The sequence below is a fragment of the Pseudopipra pipra genome, chromosome 22 (genome assembly GCF_036250125.1).
Source record: "Pseudopipra pipra isolate bDixPip1 chromosome 22, bDixPip1.hap1, whole genome shotgun sequence".
Taxonomy (NCBI): domain Eukaryota; kingdom Metazoa; phylum Chordata; class Aves; order Passeriformes; family Pipridae; genus Pseudopipra; species Pseudopipra pipra.
In genome coordinates, this window is record NC_087570.1 from 7,730,087 (window position 1) to 7,746,069 (window position 15,983).

At 44.5% G+C, this 15,983-nt stretch overlaps 1 protein-coding gene across 1 annotated transcript in view; it reads right to left on the reverse strand.

Annotated features, from left to right (window-relative positions):
* Positions 1-300: 300 nt before the first annotated feature.
* IFFO2 (intermediate filament family orphan 2) overlaps positions 301-15,983 on the reverse strand; it is a 44,215-nt gene continuing 28,532 nt past the window's right edge. The window contains exons 4-9 of the mRNA XM_064678882.1: positions 14,745-14,885; positions 12,978-13,120; positions 10,230-10,350; positions 7,773-7,862; positions 7,023-7,153; positions 301-6,320 (exon numbers count right to left, since the gene is read on the reverse strand). Of these exons, the coding sequence (XP_064534952.1) occupies positions 6,215-6,320; positions 7,023-7,153; positions 7,773-7,862; positions 10,230-10,350; positions 12,978-13,120; positions 14,745-14,885 (732 nt within the window). The 3' untranslated portion in view covers positions 301-6,214. The remainder of the gene's footprint in view (positions 6,321-7,022; positions 7,154-7,772; positions 7,863-10,229; positions 10,351-12,977; positions 13,121-14,744; positions 14,886-15,983) is intronic.

The following is a 15,983-nucleotide window of genomic DNA, read 5'->3' on the forward strand; positions in this document are numbered from 1 at the left end:
CCTAAAAGGGGGGGGGGGGGGGGGGATTTTAACTCAAGGGGAATTTTAACCCAAAATGGGGGCCTGGGTTGGGCACGGGACCTGAAGGAGGTTGAGGTGTGCAGAGGGTATTTTTATTTCCAATGAGAGGCATGTTTTAAGCTGAAAGGACCTAATTTTGAGGGGAGTTTGGGCTATTTTAAGACCCCAAATCACCTGGGCTGGGGGGTTTTAGGGAGCGAGGATGATCCCTTTCTCCTCAGACCCAAATACTTTCACTTTCAGGATGTTTCCCACCCCAAGAATTAACACACAGAGCCATTAACCAGGAGTTTGGTGTTTATTTTATAGTTTTTTGTGTTTTCCTCGTCACCAGAAAACAACTGGGACCCGTTTCATCGACAAGTTCCCACCCTGCCTTCGCACAGAGAAGCCCGTGGGGGTCTGGCACTGAGAGATGAACCAGGACGGAGGGATGGAGACGGGATGGGGTCCTGGAGCAGAGTGTGGAGAGCCGGCCAGCAGACCTGGGAGGGCTCGTGGGGTTGGTTTTGGCACTAAAATAGGAAAAACGGAGCAAATCTGCTGAACTCAGAGGAGGGCGAACGGTCCTGGCTCTCCCTGTGGGTGTTTTCGGGCTCCTGATGACAAGGATTCGATTTTTGAAGCATTTAATGGTCCAAAATCCATCAGCAGCAGGTTTGTCTTGTACCATTTGGTCTCCCCAGCACAGCCTTCCAACCACATCCCGACTCCAGAGAGTGGGAGCTGGTTCATCCTTTGGCCTTCCCCTGCCACAGCTCAAATAGCATCACCAGTCCAGTCTTTTTTCTTTAAAATTAGCTAATATACAGAATATAAAGCACAATATTTACAAGTGGACGGTATCCAGGGGCATTTCCACACGGATCAGTAGTCTGTTGTCATGGGTATAAAAGAAATTCATACGTGACCTAAGAGGAACTGACAAGAAGTGACACAGCACGAGGGAAGAGTCATCAATACCCTCCACTCCAGCACGATAAATAATAAATAATCATTTTTGGCAGAACGTAGCTATATACACTTTACTCACAGTAAGGTGTTTTAAGGACTGAATTGTGTGTCTTTTGGTGAAACCACAAAAAGTGTGTTTAGTGACCAGGATTTAATCATTCTCAACCCTTTCTGATAAAACAGAAATTTAGGATTTTGGGGGTCAACAGCCTGGGCAGCCCCACTGGGTTTGTGGCAATGTGGTCCTGGGTGTTCTGCCACAGGAATGACACAGGTTTGAAGCCACCCCAGGGGTTTTTTTAAGCATTATCATTATTTACCACAAAAATGGAGGTGGCCAGACCCAAAAGCACCGCTTTCAGAAGTGCTTCACTGTTGGAGTGCCTCAAATCAGGAGGGAATTGTGATTTCTACAATCAAGTACCCATTTCTTAAACACAGTTTGTTGCTTCTTCAAAAGAGAAGCTCTGAAAAGCTCCTGCAAATGCAGAAGGGTCTGAAGACACTGAACTACACACAAAAACAGACAAAAAGAAAGAATCAAGTGTTTCTTCACTACTCTGCCAAAGGCTTGTTCAAGCCCTCAGTGTTCCCCCTCCAGGGGAGAGGGGCTGGGACTTCATTCCCATGAGGAATGTGGCAGGCAGTGCTTCCAGCTCACCTCTAATCCCAACGTTATTAACACCAGGACAACACTTGTTGCCTCACTGGACAACTTTGTTTCTCACTTAAAACTCCAACTGACACAAGTTACATTCCACTAACAGCTTAAAATCAAACATTTGGGCAACAACACTAAAGGCAAAGCATTTAAAAACCTGTGTGTTCCCCTGCAACCAATCCTGGACCAGTGCAAAAGAATAAAAATCCTGAAATCCTAAAGCAAAAAAGTGGAAAATCCTCATCGGGGTGTTCCTACACCATGGAAGCACTAAGATGTCTTAATTTGGGATAAATCACTACTTAAACATTCAGCTCTAAAATGAAGCACTCTCAAACATGAAACAGAGCCTTCCCAGTGCTGCGGTTCTTCCAACACAAACATCCTTCCCTGTTTTCCCAGAGCCAAGGGAAACACCAGGACGTGGCTCTGTGAGCACCCACCAACTGCCGTGGCTTTTCCCCAGTCAGGCCTAGATCCAGGAGCCAACTCGTGTTTTTGCTGGCAGGAATGATTATGGAAATAAAAATTAATATAATCTCATTTTAGAAGCAGCTTTAGATCCATATTCAGGCACAATTCAGATCTGTCATTTTGTTTCATTGAGTTAATCCCAATTTATACAAGAAGTTAAATATAATTTGTTTTCCAGCCTGGCAGAACACAAACCCAGGCTGGGGCTGACTTTTGTCCTGGGATTTAGGGGCGCAAATGGAGGCCTTGACCCTTTCCAGCAGGATCCTCACAATCAGGGGAAGGGAATAAAATCACAGGGAAAAGCAATAATTCTGCAGTGGCAGAAAGGCTGTTAAACTGCTGTTTTCTCCCCAAGGAAGCGACAGGTGAGTGCTCCACAGTTCCCACTGTTTCCATGCTTGGGAATTTGGGAGTCCCATCAGAGTAGAAGAGACTTCACAAGGGAATAATTGCATTTGCTAACAGAATTCTGTTTGCACTTTAAAAACCTCTAATAAAAATAGAATATGTACTGTGTTTTTATAAATAGATTACACATTTAGCTTAGATGAGTTTCATTACATTCCTTCCCAACACATATCTTTTTTTAAGTAATTTTGTTTTTTTCATTGTGTGAACTAATATGAGCATCACTAAGTCTTTGAAAAAAATGTTTGTGCCACATTAAAACATTTGTACCACATTATTCTTTGGACATTTTTGAACAACATGCATCCACAAACTGCCATGTGTTTACTGAAAACATTTTTGTACAAACCCATTTTAGGAATTTGATCTATTATTACACTGCTAATGAGCAAAAAAATTTGCTTCCTTGAAATCCCCTTTTAAAAAATGAGAAACAATGAGGAGGATTTTCTGATTGTAAGTCTAAAAAAGTGTCAATATGACACCGTATTAAGAATAGAAAACAAAAATAAAGTATTTACAGCTTTACAAAGGAAAAAGAAAGAGGTCATCCAAATCATTTCCAGCATTTTCACAATTAATTGTTTTTTTTCTGGCAAGCTTTTGATCTGGTTTTTAGAGTGGTGATACACACACAGAGCAGGACCAGCTGGACACTAAACCAATGACCTCCCAGGAAAACTATCAAGGATCAACCCCTGTAACTCCCAAGTGGTTGATCCAGCCTAAATGAAAATAAACCCCCAATCCCAAGTATGAAAACACCTTTTCTTCTTTAAAAATGGATTATATATGGATACAAGAAACAGACACCACCAACCATGGGAATCTACTGTCCTACATATCACCATCATCCACATGATTCCTAAACCCTCTACTACAGCCCCACACCCCCTACACCGACCCTACTACAGGTGCTCCTCGGCACTGTGCCTGTGGGTAACTGGAGTTTACACCTGAATTCCTGCTTCCTCACTGTCCAACTGAGGATATGCCCATTTTCCCCACCCTCAACACACCAGCTCCTAGTTTTGGGAACACCCAGCCTTCCCTGTGAGGACTCTGAGTTTTAAAGAAAAATAACAACCTCACCCCAAACCAGCAGCGAATCCCGATGGCCCTTACAAGTGCTGGATTTTCCAGTGCCAAGGAGCATTCCCTAATTTCCCTAATTGAGGGGAGCCAAAGGCAGCCTCCAGGGTTCACTGTGCAAGGACAGCTGAGCAAAGCCTCCCCCACAGTCACTAAAGCATCACAGACATCCAGCTTTGGCAGAGCTTCCTCGGCCTCAGGACAAACTCCTCAGTAGCAGCTGAAGTTCAAACAGGCTTGAAAACCTTAAAATTACTGATTTACAACATGCAGTCCCAGCCCCCTCAAAAAATACTCCCTCTGCAGCCTCCCACCCACCCTCCACCTTTCAGCCCTATGAACATGACATTTACCACTTTGGCCACCTAAGGAATAACTGGAATGAGCACTTTGGAAAAAAGGTTTCTCTTACAGAGAAAAGTTATCTACATTTACAGACTTTGGAAAGCCCCTCCCCCACACCACAGGACCCAAGGAGTTGCTAACTACTCTGTGAGTAATTGCACTGAGTATTTCCATCAGTAAGGACACCACAAGAACATCCTTGGATCTACTTTCACGGGCAGAAGCCGTCAGCTGAGGATGGTACCCTCCACATTGTGGATCCAGATGGATCATCCCAGTCCTCCTCCCCACTCTGAAAAACACAGAGAGCCCATTTAGATCCGCATGGCCTAAAGGCACCACCATTCCAAGCAGGAGATGGATCTGAGGGCGACGAACTCCAGGCAGCAACACAGGAAACTCAAAGGAGAAAACATTCCTGTATCCACAGTTCCAGTGCAACAGAAACCCTCTGAGGTGCTGCCCCTCTCCATGGCCACACAAGACAGAGCAATTGCTGCCCAGGAATGAGCCATTTTCCAAGACACTTGTGCTCTTAATGGAATTAAACAACATTGATCTATACTGGCTATTTGCTTACTATGCAACTCCACTGATCCCAGATCAATACACCAGAGAGGCTTGGAAATGATACTTAGGAAGCTACAAAGATTGGCCAGTTTACCTTTCCACAACACTGAGAGGGTGCTTAAATCAAGATTTTCCCTGTCCAGTCCTAGCACTGCTCCTACACAGCAGTTTCTAAGCTTCCTGGCAGGAAAAGCAAATACATTTGGTGTTTACTCCAAGTCTTACAACCGCTAGTTAAATCCAGAGTTAGCTTTAGGCAGTATGAACTACTCTTTCAGTCTTGGTCTAAAAACAAAGAAAAAATTATTGGCTGAGGTTTATACCCTGTTTTTACCTGGCTGAGGTGCTACAATTCCCATTATAACCATGAACAGATTAATGATGCCAGAGTTTCCTCCACCACCACCAAGGGATCCGACTTTCGATGCTGCTTCTCCTGGGTAAAAATACAGAGACAAAGCCAAGGTCTTCCCACTTTCTCACAGAGAAAGCACATGGCTGTTCCTCCCTAATTCCAGGGCAGCAGCAGCCTAGGATTCAGTTTACTATGCTCTAAAAAGGATTACAGTGTTTCCCAATGTTCAGCTTCCCTGAAGAACAGTGGTCTGCAACTCTCCCAGTCTCATGTCTCCAGCCTCCATGTATATCAGTTTATCCCAGTGCTTCAACTCTAAACATCATGAAAGCAGCATAAAATGGACTTATCTCCCTGTCAGCAACAGAAGATTTGCAAACACCAAAAAAACCCCTGAAAAAAGACACAAACCAACACGGAACCGAAGGGCTGATTCCCCTCCTGATCCAACCATTGGAAACAAAGGCATTGTAATATGACATTCCACCTCGAAAGAAGCTCTACAGACAACTAAGTGTGCAAATGTGGGTTTAGCTTTCCTTTTCCCAAGAGATAACTGTAGCCCAGCAGGGACCAAACATTCCATATAAATAAGGCGAGCATTTTTTGTTTTTGCATAGTAGTTTATCAGTGATAGTCCCCCCCACTGACACCTCCTTTGTCCATCTGCTTTGCCACCGAGCTGAGACCTGTTTCTCCAGGTCCTGGAGTCCAGCAGAAAGCCTGGACACGTCTCAAAGGTTCCTTCACCCCCAAAGATGGAACGAAGAAACCCCTTTTAATCTTGTAGAGCTGCTTACTGCTAAGAGCTGTCCCTAAACCTGCTGTTATTTTTAAATGTTAGTTCAATTTGGAGGCAATTCTTTTTTTGTGCCAGACATTGGTGATTGCACCAGAATTGTCTTGGGTTTGCTGCTCTTTTTGCCAGTGTTCCTTTTGCCCATCAGTGCAGCAGCTCAATAAAACCAGCAGCTTGTTGAAGTACCCAGAGCCTTTGCAGCACCATTCTCTGCTGCTTCCAGCTTTGTATTTTTTAAACAATGTATTTTATAAAAACACCTGCTAATAATATTCCACTGGAGCTCAAAGTGGCTCAGCTTGGGGCAAAGGCACAATTAAAACCCCGTGTTCTCTTACAGGACTCTGCATTTATGGTTTGTAGAACAATAGAAATTTACAGCACCAATCCTTGGGTGGGGTGGGGATGCGTGTAGGAATGAGTCCTTAGAGACTTGCAAGGGCTTGCAAGTCTTTCATCTTTCCTCCATCAATGTGTTGGGTTTGAATCTTTTCTTCCATCTTCGCCTTCACCAAAATGCTCCAACTTTGTATCAGCTGACCATGGGCTCCACATCCGTTTCTCTGTCCAAATCATCCTGAATTTCATCTGTGTTTCCTGAGTCACTGCTGGCTACAGAGCTGGGAGATGGAGAATTCCTGCAGAAAAATGCACAGAAAGGTTCAGACAAAAAAATTAAATACCCATGACAGAAGGAAAAAAGAGAATGTTTAAAGAAAATAGTCACTTTCACTTCCCAAAACTATTTAAAAAAGCACTTTTTAACATTAAATATTTGGTTTACAGTAAATACCAACAGTAAAATTAAGTTGCCACCCCACTTATCTCCTATACAAACAAACATAAAGGCTGCCATAGGGTTACTGATGGAGAAATGGAAAGTAAGTCTCTTAACAGAGACTCTCATCATCCCTAATATGTGCAGTCTTAAAAATTGAAAGTTTATCATCTTATTCTACTGGGCATGAGCAAGAGATAAGAAAAATCCCTCATAGTCTAAGGTTCTTAACACATGAGAAGATTAAAACCCGAGTTCTTCATGTAAGTCCACAGTCAAGATTTAATTTGGGCTTTTAAGAGTTCTAAACCTAAGATGTTAAGACTAAAAGTTAGAGATCCCTGTTCTTACCAATAGGTGCCAAATCCTTGAAGGTAGCACAATGTGTAGGACCCTACATACTCTTACAGGCTCCCTTTAAAGCTGATACTCGACCCTGAACAAAACAAGATTATCCAAAGGACAAAGAGACAAAATGATACTGTTGCCTTTAAACTTGGCAGGAACCCAGAGGGAAATAAATTCCTGGAGCCCCCCAGGCAGAGGGGTAATGCCTTGTTACCTGTCAGCTGAGCCTTTGATGAGCCTCCGACAGGTTTCCATTTGGACATCCAGGCCCCTTTTCATGCTGCACATTTCCATATATTCATGAAGGTGGCGATTCATGTCACTCTTGGCTGTGGCTAATTCCAGCTGCAAAAGGAAGGGAAAATAATCAGCCTGAAGTTGAGTGGCAGCTCTTCCCAGTTTCAGTCTATTTTCCATACTGGTGGGGATGCTACAGCTCCCAGAGCCAGGCCAAAACAAACCCATAATATACATTTAATTTCACTGTTCCTTATTGCCAATGTATTCCTCAGCTCGTGAAGTGCAATCAGGGCTCCACAGTGGTTTTTAAACAGCCCTACAGTTTTTTTCTGCTGCTTGGCATCTTGTTTGTCAACATGCAGTAATTAATGAAAGTATATTGTAGGCAGGGCAAGGATTTTGAGAAGCTACAGCTTGCAACCTGTGAAACATTTTCCAGGTTGAGGGTGGATATACAAGACAAAGAGGGGAAAAAGAATAACAGTGTGTTTTATTTCCTTTGTTCTGAAGGTTCTGTCTCTACCAGCCTCAGATTTATGCTCAGTGCTAAAGTATGGAGCAATAATGGTATAAAGAAAATCCCCAGGGGATGTCAGAGGGAAATGCCTTTGCATTCTTAGATATATAGACATTCCTCTTTCCCTCTGGGATACACCAGAGCAGAACACCGGGCATGTCTGCATCCATTAGGAACAATTTCTATTGTCATGATCCCCTTCCTTACCTCTATCTGCCCTATTGTTTCTTGGTATTCCTTGTCTCTTGTTTTAAAGAAAGACTCTGTTTCATGGATCAGGTTTCCCAGGTTTTCTTCCTGCAGGGGGGAAAGGAGGACACAAAGAATCAGCAAGGAACAACAAAGACTTCAGGACTGAAGATTTTATTTAAGCTCACCTAGAAATGCAGGTCATGCTCTTTCATGCAAGGATTTCTTAAAGACATTTTCACACAGAGAAGGAATATTCTGCTTCTTCAAACTGGAATACTGGGAAACACATTTTTGCCACGACCACGGCTTTGGACACACAAAGATAAAGTCTGATCAAGGCTCCAGCAATTAAACCCATATACCCAGTGCATTCCAAAGCACCAAACCCTCAGCTTTTCACAGTCTGATCACACTTGGACAGACTGTAGCTGCTCTCCAGCCATGAAACTAAATTTTTCCTTCCATTGACCACATTGCTACTTACAGCTTTGCACTGGAATTCTCATTTTCCAATGACATATTATTACTCTCCAGCACCTCACAGGTATGCTCAGCACGCACTGCTTCCCATTGAAATTCCTCCCTGCACTGCTGGATAAAGCCAGTTCACTCCTGGGGAAATACTACACCCAGGACCAAATGCTGTTCCAAAGGAAACCTCCTGCTCCTGGATCATCACTGCTCTGCACTGACAGTACAGTCTGTACTACAAAACACAGACCTGGTTTGTGTTGTCACAAAGAGAATGTCATTTTTCTCTCTTTCAGGTTATTACCTGCCTCTGTATTCCACAAAAAAATTATCATCAATTTAATGCAACTGCACTGATGGGTGTTATATGTTTCCATCCTCTGGCCACATTTGTGACAGATTTATTGGGATCGTTCCTGGTACCAACACCAGGCTATCCAGCCTGGAGTTACAAGAATCATTGCACTGATCCTTTTATATTCAGAAGAGCTTTAAGGAGGAAGGTCATAAAAGAAGGTGGTGAGGGCAGCATGTAAGAACTTGAAAGGAATAAAGCCCACGGAAGGAAGATTCAGGCATGTAAAGCACATGTTAAAGACCAGGCACAGCCAGAGCAGTCTTTATTCCGAATTTCCATCTACAAGCAAAATCTACCCTTTCCTTGTATAATTTTCATTTAGAAGGATTTAAGCTTCTTAAAATCTTTAGAGTTTCCGCACATAAGGCTGGGCTCGGCCCCATCCCTGTGATAGCTCAGACAGCACAGGGCTCTATGCAAATCAGCCTGTCACTAATTCCAGCACAGGCTCCACATTATCACTGCCACTCTCCCCGCTTTCCGCAGCTCCAGCACTTCCCCTAATCTCTGCAGTCTCCGAGTCTACAGCTGGTCACAAACGAGAGATGTATCATTAACACTGCCCGGCAGGCACCACCAGACAATATTCCTGAGACTGCTGCCTCAGCACCTCCACACCCCAGTGCTGATGGAAGGCTGCAGGATTATTTCTCACCTCCCACCACTGTGCTACTCAGAAATGAAATACCAGCTTCCCATTCCAGCCTTCCCTGGCCATTTCCATCCCTCTTTAGGTTTGTTTAAAAAGGAGGCAGCACATACAGCCATTAGCTGGCTTTCTGTGGGATCTTAAGGATTAAAAGCAAGCTGTTCATTATCCAGCAGATTCCTATTGACTGGGAAGAGGGAAGCACGAGACTCACAGGTTCAGAAGACCCGTGGGGCTTTATGCAGTCCTGCAACCACAGCTCCTTTGTTTGGGGTGGGAAATACATCCTTTAACATCTTCCTCAGACCACACTCAGGTTGTTTTGCTCCCCACAAGGCCACTGTGCAATCCCATCCCCTGTTACACATTATTTTAAAAATTAAAGTGTGAATGATAATGTACAAAGTGAGATGCTGTGTGGAAGATCATTGAATCCCAGACTGGTTTGTGTTGGAAGGGACCTTAAAGCCCAGCCCATCCCACCCCCTGCCATGAGCAAGGACACCTCCCACTAGCCCAGGTTGCTCCAAGCCCCGTCCAACCTGGCCTTGGACACTTCCAGGGATGGGGCAGCCACAGCTTCTCTGGGCAACCTGTGCCAGGGCCTCCCCACCCTCCCAGGGAGGAATTCCTTCCCAATATCCCACCTAAACCTCCTCTCTGTCGGTACTGAGCTTTAGAGAACGGACTGCTCAGGGTGACAGATTCCCTGATCTCCTGCAACGGCCACACACTGGGATCTTTTGGCACTCAGTTCGACAATACTTTCACATACTCAGTTTGAAGGGGCCAAAGAAATGAAGTTTGGCAAATAAACTGATTGCACAGACTGAAAAATCAACCATGGAGAGAAAGCACTGAGAGGATTTTAAAACAAAGCAAGTTTATGTGGCAAACAGGTCACCAGTGAAACATCTGCAGGCTCAAACGGCTGAAGCAGCAGCTGAGGGATAGTTTCTGCAGGGAATATTTGGAGAAAATAACAGGAACTCACCTCTCCTTGGAGGTCGATTGAAGGATTGCAGTTGGTGAAGTCCTCCCAGAGCAGCAGTGTTTCCTCATTCTCCTCCCATGTTAAACTATCACAGTCGTCATCAAAATCAAATGTCTCCCGTCTGTGAGAACAGACCCAGCATTAATGAAAGCACTCCAGCCCCACTCCCTCAGTCCTTTAATTAATTGTCTAGAAAAATGGGCTATGAGAGCTGAATGAAGGGGACAATGCAGCAGCTGAAAATCCTCACAGCTTTTACAAACAGGCTTTGCCACTGTCCAAGTCCCTCTTTCCTGGGCTCTTTGCCACCCAAAGCAGAATAAAAGATCCTTTTTGGTGCTGCTGCTCCGAGCACACAGCCCTGGCTCTGACCTCCAGATGGAGCTACACAGTAGTTTCCCCTGTTTGCAAAACCACAAAAATGCTTGAAACTATTCTTTTTATCCATGGGAAAACGAGCCCAAACACAGCACGAGGAATTTTACAAGGACCAGGCACCAGAAGACTCTGTGATTTCACAAGGGAGTTCAGCCAACGTTTTCCCTGCAGCACTTAAAAATGTGTTTTTCCAAAGCAAAACATCACTTTCAAAGGCAAAATATCATTTTCAAAAGTAACAACTATGAAAAAAATGAACCTTGAAGTGATGTGCAGGTGAGCATAAACACTCCTTGTTCACTGAAATTGAACAAGGAGTGTTTATGTTCAATGTTCAATTGAACATACAATTGAACATTGTATGTTCAATGAAAATACAAGTACAGCCACTTCAGACTGAGAGGAAACAGTGGCAAGAGTGACCTTTCACACTGCTGTTTGCTCAAAACCCTTTAGTTGTGCAATAAAGGAAAGTTTCAGAGGGGCTGGAACAGCAGCAAAGCACAACACCAGTAGCTGCTTCTCATCCTGGCTCAGGAGCCCCGACGAGAAGCTGAAACTGCTCCTGACCCAGCCTGCTGGTCTCAGACTGATGCATTTTTAGTACTTTAGCTCACTTCCTTCCACACAGATAACATCTCAGGCAGGCAGGAGAGCCCATACTGTCCTTAGGAGGCTGCAGAGCTTGGCAAGAGACAGGCAAATGTTTGGCTACAGTCAGCATGACAGGAAAAAAATCATTTTAAAAAACTCAGCAAACCTGTACGTTCATGATTGTGCCTTTTACACTCAACTTCCTCAAATGAGTTTGTTTTTGCCAGATCTGTCCTGGTCAGAGAGCACAGAGGCTCCCAGGCTGACTTCAGACACACACTGCTCAAAACCCACTGCAGTTTGACTCTTTTACTACCAGACACTTACAGATTAAGTTCATTACACAGGAAATGCAAGTTGCATTGCTTCTGTTACTGATATAAACTCCTCATTTATTTCTAAACTATTATTTTCTACTTCACAAAGACCCCAAGCCCAGACTCCTCAGCAACATACATCCCCAATACCCAGCCCAAGTTAAATATATCCACGAGATTCCTGTAGTACTCTGTGCCATATAGGACCAGGAGATAAGAATTTCATGAGCAGCACTGGTATCACATGACAGGGTTAGCAACAAAATTAAAAACTAAATGCATGACCAATCCAGGTACATTTTAGCTTCTTGCTTTTCTAAAAAGTCCACTCACTACCTGCTGTCACACTGAATTTAGTAGTGGAGAAGTTAAAAATCTGTATTTATTGCACTGACTATTACTGAGGGACTAAAGACATGTAAAGTGAGTCCTAACAAGGGAAATTATCTACAACTTTTGCAAAAAGCATGCCCTTCTACACAGTGAATTGGGGCAGAAAAGAGGAGACACTCCCTCTGAAAACAGAACTCTTGGCAATGTCTGACAACAGAAGAGGAGCTGATGCTTCTTGGACCATTCCTTGTGCACTCCTACACATGAAATACTGCCCTACATTGTGTGGGAAAGCACTGGGAGTTCTCTGCACTCACTGCACAAGTTGGCAGAAGAGACCCGCATTCAAATGCTGGGGAAATCAGACCTATGGTGCCTCCTGGGGCTTTTCTCTGCCAAAAGAAAACAGCAGAGACCCCCAGAAGTCTCACTAGGCTGTGGCCACCTCCATCCTACCCAGAATGGGAGAGGAGAACACAAGGCACATCAACAACCACCTTCCTGAACTGCTCCGTGCAGCACCAACATACAGAGAATCCCTTCTTGGCTGCTAAAAGCTTCCAAACACTGTGGTTTGGGGCCAAGCTTTAAACAAAAGAAACTCCAATTCTTCTAGTTTAGAGCCACAGACTTTGCAGCACAGCTGACACGATCCACATTCCTGAAATCTATGAAGTGTTGTCCACTGCTAGAACTGATCTTCCAGACAGATCCACCACTCCTACTTGCCTACAGCTCAACTGAAAAATCATCCAAAATACTGGAGAAGTTTGTATCCATTTCAAATTGAGCTTTCAGTTCAAACTGAACTGCCAAATAGCAGCAAGTTTCTTTCCAAACCTTTAGAAATCCAATATTCAGCCAAACATACAGAATAAACTTCTGGGTTTTACTCTTTTTTTGTTTCATGTTTCTTCTTTTGCTGCTGTTATAGCAACATGTATTAGCAAAACTAGTTGCCTGTATTTTTTATATTCTCTGCAGTTCTCCCTATTTAAGGGAGGAACAAAAATCAGGTAATTTTATTTGAACTTCCAGAAAAGCTCCAGGCCTGTGCCATGGTGGCAGCTCAGGTGTTCTGGGGCCAAGCCTGCATTTGAGAAGGGGTTTTGCCCAGGGTACTCACAGCTGGTTAAACATCCTCTTCATTTCATCTGTGATGTTGAGGGAGCAGCTGACCTCGTCGTCAGAGAACCGCCCGTTGTCCCCGTCCTGCTCCGACAGGTCGTCGTCCGACGGGAGCTTGCGCTCCTTCTTCTTGGAAGCCACCTGAGTTGGAGAGAGGAGCAGTGACTACAAGGTTCAGCTGAGGAGGGTGTGGGAAATACAGGCATGGAAGTAAAGGAGAGGCGTTAGGATTGAGTGGATACAACCGTCCATCAGTTCCCAGGCAGGTCAGGGATCAGGAATTGCGTCTGCCACGAGAGGTGAACACAGAGCACAGGGAAGCAGTTCAGAACAGAGCAAAGCAAGCTGCAGGCTGCCAGGGCTCTACAGATGTTCATTTGCTCATCTGGGATCTACCAGAGGACATGCAGAGGTTGGAATGATACAGGAATGAGCAAAAGCTGGCAGCAGTGCCCAGGCAGAGAGCAGTGACAGAACTCTCCCTCTCCTGCCACCACCACAGGCTGTTGCCTCCAGCGTTGAACCACCAGGAAGGGACAGACAGGAAACCTTTCTAGAGAGCCTTTAGTTCAGGGTCATCCCCACCCCATCAGCAGAAGCAGGCTGAGAATCTTCAGGCTGACAGAAGAAGGGTTGGATCAGTCAGGAAAACGCCTGGACAGCCCCAGAGAAATGAGGTTCAGAGAACTCAAGGGACACCCCTGCAAGGGGCACAGAGGATCTGAGGCTGTGAACTCAGAGGACATTCACAGCTCGTGCCACAGAGTCACAAACACACACTCCACTGCCAACCTACTGCAGTTTTTCCTCTAATGGGCATTTAAACCATCCCTTATTGGCCTTGTTCTCCAGGGTATTGTTCTCCTGATCATTTTAACCCCTGCATGGCTGACCAAAAGTGTGTCCTGCAGGTACCTTGAAGCAGAAAGACTCAGCAACTCTACTCAGAGACAAGAAGGAACCACAATGCAGTGGCTCAACATGCCATAAAAAAACTTGTCTTCTATAAGATTTGAGTCTTTTGGAGTACATAAGGAAAAAAAACATCAAACATTCAGGCAGCTTCATTAGCAGAGACCACAAGGACCTTTTACAGTGGGTTTGGACAGCATTTGGCACATTGTGGCATCGCTATACAGAGAAAAGCATCAGATTTATTGAAAGATTGAACAAGACACTTTGAGATGGAAGTAGAAGGAAGGTGGATTAATCACAACTGAAATTGCAGTTGGGACAGAAAACCAACTGCACTGGGAGTTTGCCCCAGGCAGAGCTGTCACAGCTTTTGGAGAAATTAAATTACTTTCCTTCCAGCACCAAGGAACCCCAGTAGCTCAAGGAAAGCAACTGGAGCTTCTGTCTCACAGAGCAGCCAGAGAAATGTTATTTCTGGCCACGGAGCTCGAGCCAGAAATAAGAACATTCAGATGACAGTTCTACAAGCTTGAAATCTCTCACTTGTGAAGGGAACAAATGTGAGGGAGTAATTTATACAAGCCTAGACCCTGTAAGGCTGCTTTTTTTTCTTGCCCTGCATTCATTGCAGACTAACATCAGACTTATGTCTTAAAGGTCATCCTGAGACTTTTTTATACTCTCTCCATTTTGTGCTCTTAGTGCTACAGCAGGAGAGCTACACTGCCAGACCCAGAGAGGAAAATATGTCTGTAAAGAAAAATTTCAAGAAAGGCAAATGACCTGGACCACACTCCTCAACACTGGCTCCCTCTTGCCCTACCCTGTGGAAAATTCATGGCCTAATCACCTGGAATATCTTGGAAACGTCTTCCGAGTTGCGCTGCTGTGCGACATCGCACAGCTTGGCCGTGATATCGATTCGGCGGCAGATGTCCATGTCCACCTTCATGGCCTTTTCTTGGATCTTTGTGTCCAGGTCTGTCATGGGCTGCAGGAAGGACAGCAGTGATTATCCTCTATTATTATACAGTTCAGGAAAGAAGAGATACCCCTCAGTATCTCTCTAACCCCAGGCCAACCTCATGGACTGACAGCTGACAACCAACATTCATGCCTGATGCTAATTCCTCACAGGGATTTGCCACAAAAAAAACCTATATCCACCCCAAAAAAACTGCTAATGAGGCAACAGGGAACTTTTATGGGTCAATAACAGGTTGTAACAATGGAACAGGTTGCCCAGAGAAGCTGTGGCTGCCCCATCCCTGGAAGTGTCCAAGGCCAGGTTGGACGGGGCTTGGAGCAACCTGGGCTAGTGGAAGGTGTCCCTGCCCATGGCAGGGGGTGGACATGATGGTCTTGCGGGTCCCTCCAACCCAAACCATTCTGTGATTCTATAAATAACACTTTAAAAATGGAGAAAACCCCTGTGTAGCACGTGCAGAAGAGAATGAAATCTAAAGCCTGGTGAGGATGCAAAGCTTCCCCTCTTTCAAACAGAAAAACTGTGCTGCACAGAGAAGTTGCTCTTAAATCAGATTCAGGGTGAAGCAACTTTACACATACCATGGAGTCATCAAATCAAGGCTGGATCTGAAGAGATCCACGAGAGCCTGTGACACGGAAAACACTCCTTCCTCTCTGGCATTACCCTGCCCTCCAGCCTGGCAAAAGTTTAATATTGCCCTGCTTCACTCTGGGTAGTTACAAACACAATTTATAAGAGATACTCCCACTCAGACAGTACATCTGGCTCCTTAGGAAGAAACGTTCAAAAACCCCACAAAGCAAATTTTCCAGCCTAGTTGAGACTTACTCCGTTAGAAAGTCCCACTTCAATGGGCAGGCAAAGCTTCCGCTTGGACCAGAAAAGCAGGAAAAACTTTTTAAATACTAAATCCCCTTTCTAAGGGGAAAGCTTTGGGGGTTTTGTTGGTCTGGTTTGTTTTTTTCCTCCTTTTTTAATTAAATTATTACTCGGTCTTCTCCAGCCCCTGTCAACCACCTTTAGAATTAGAGATTTTTGTTTTCCAGAACACACTGAGGAAAAGAAATCTCTAAACACTGACACACTCAAAACAATCTT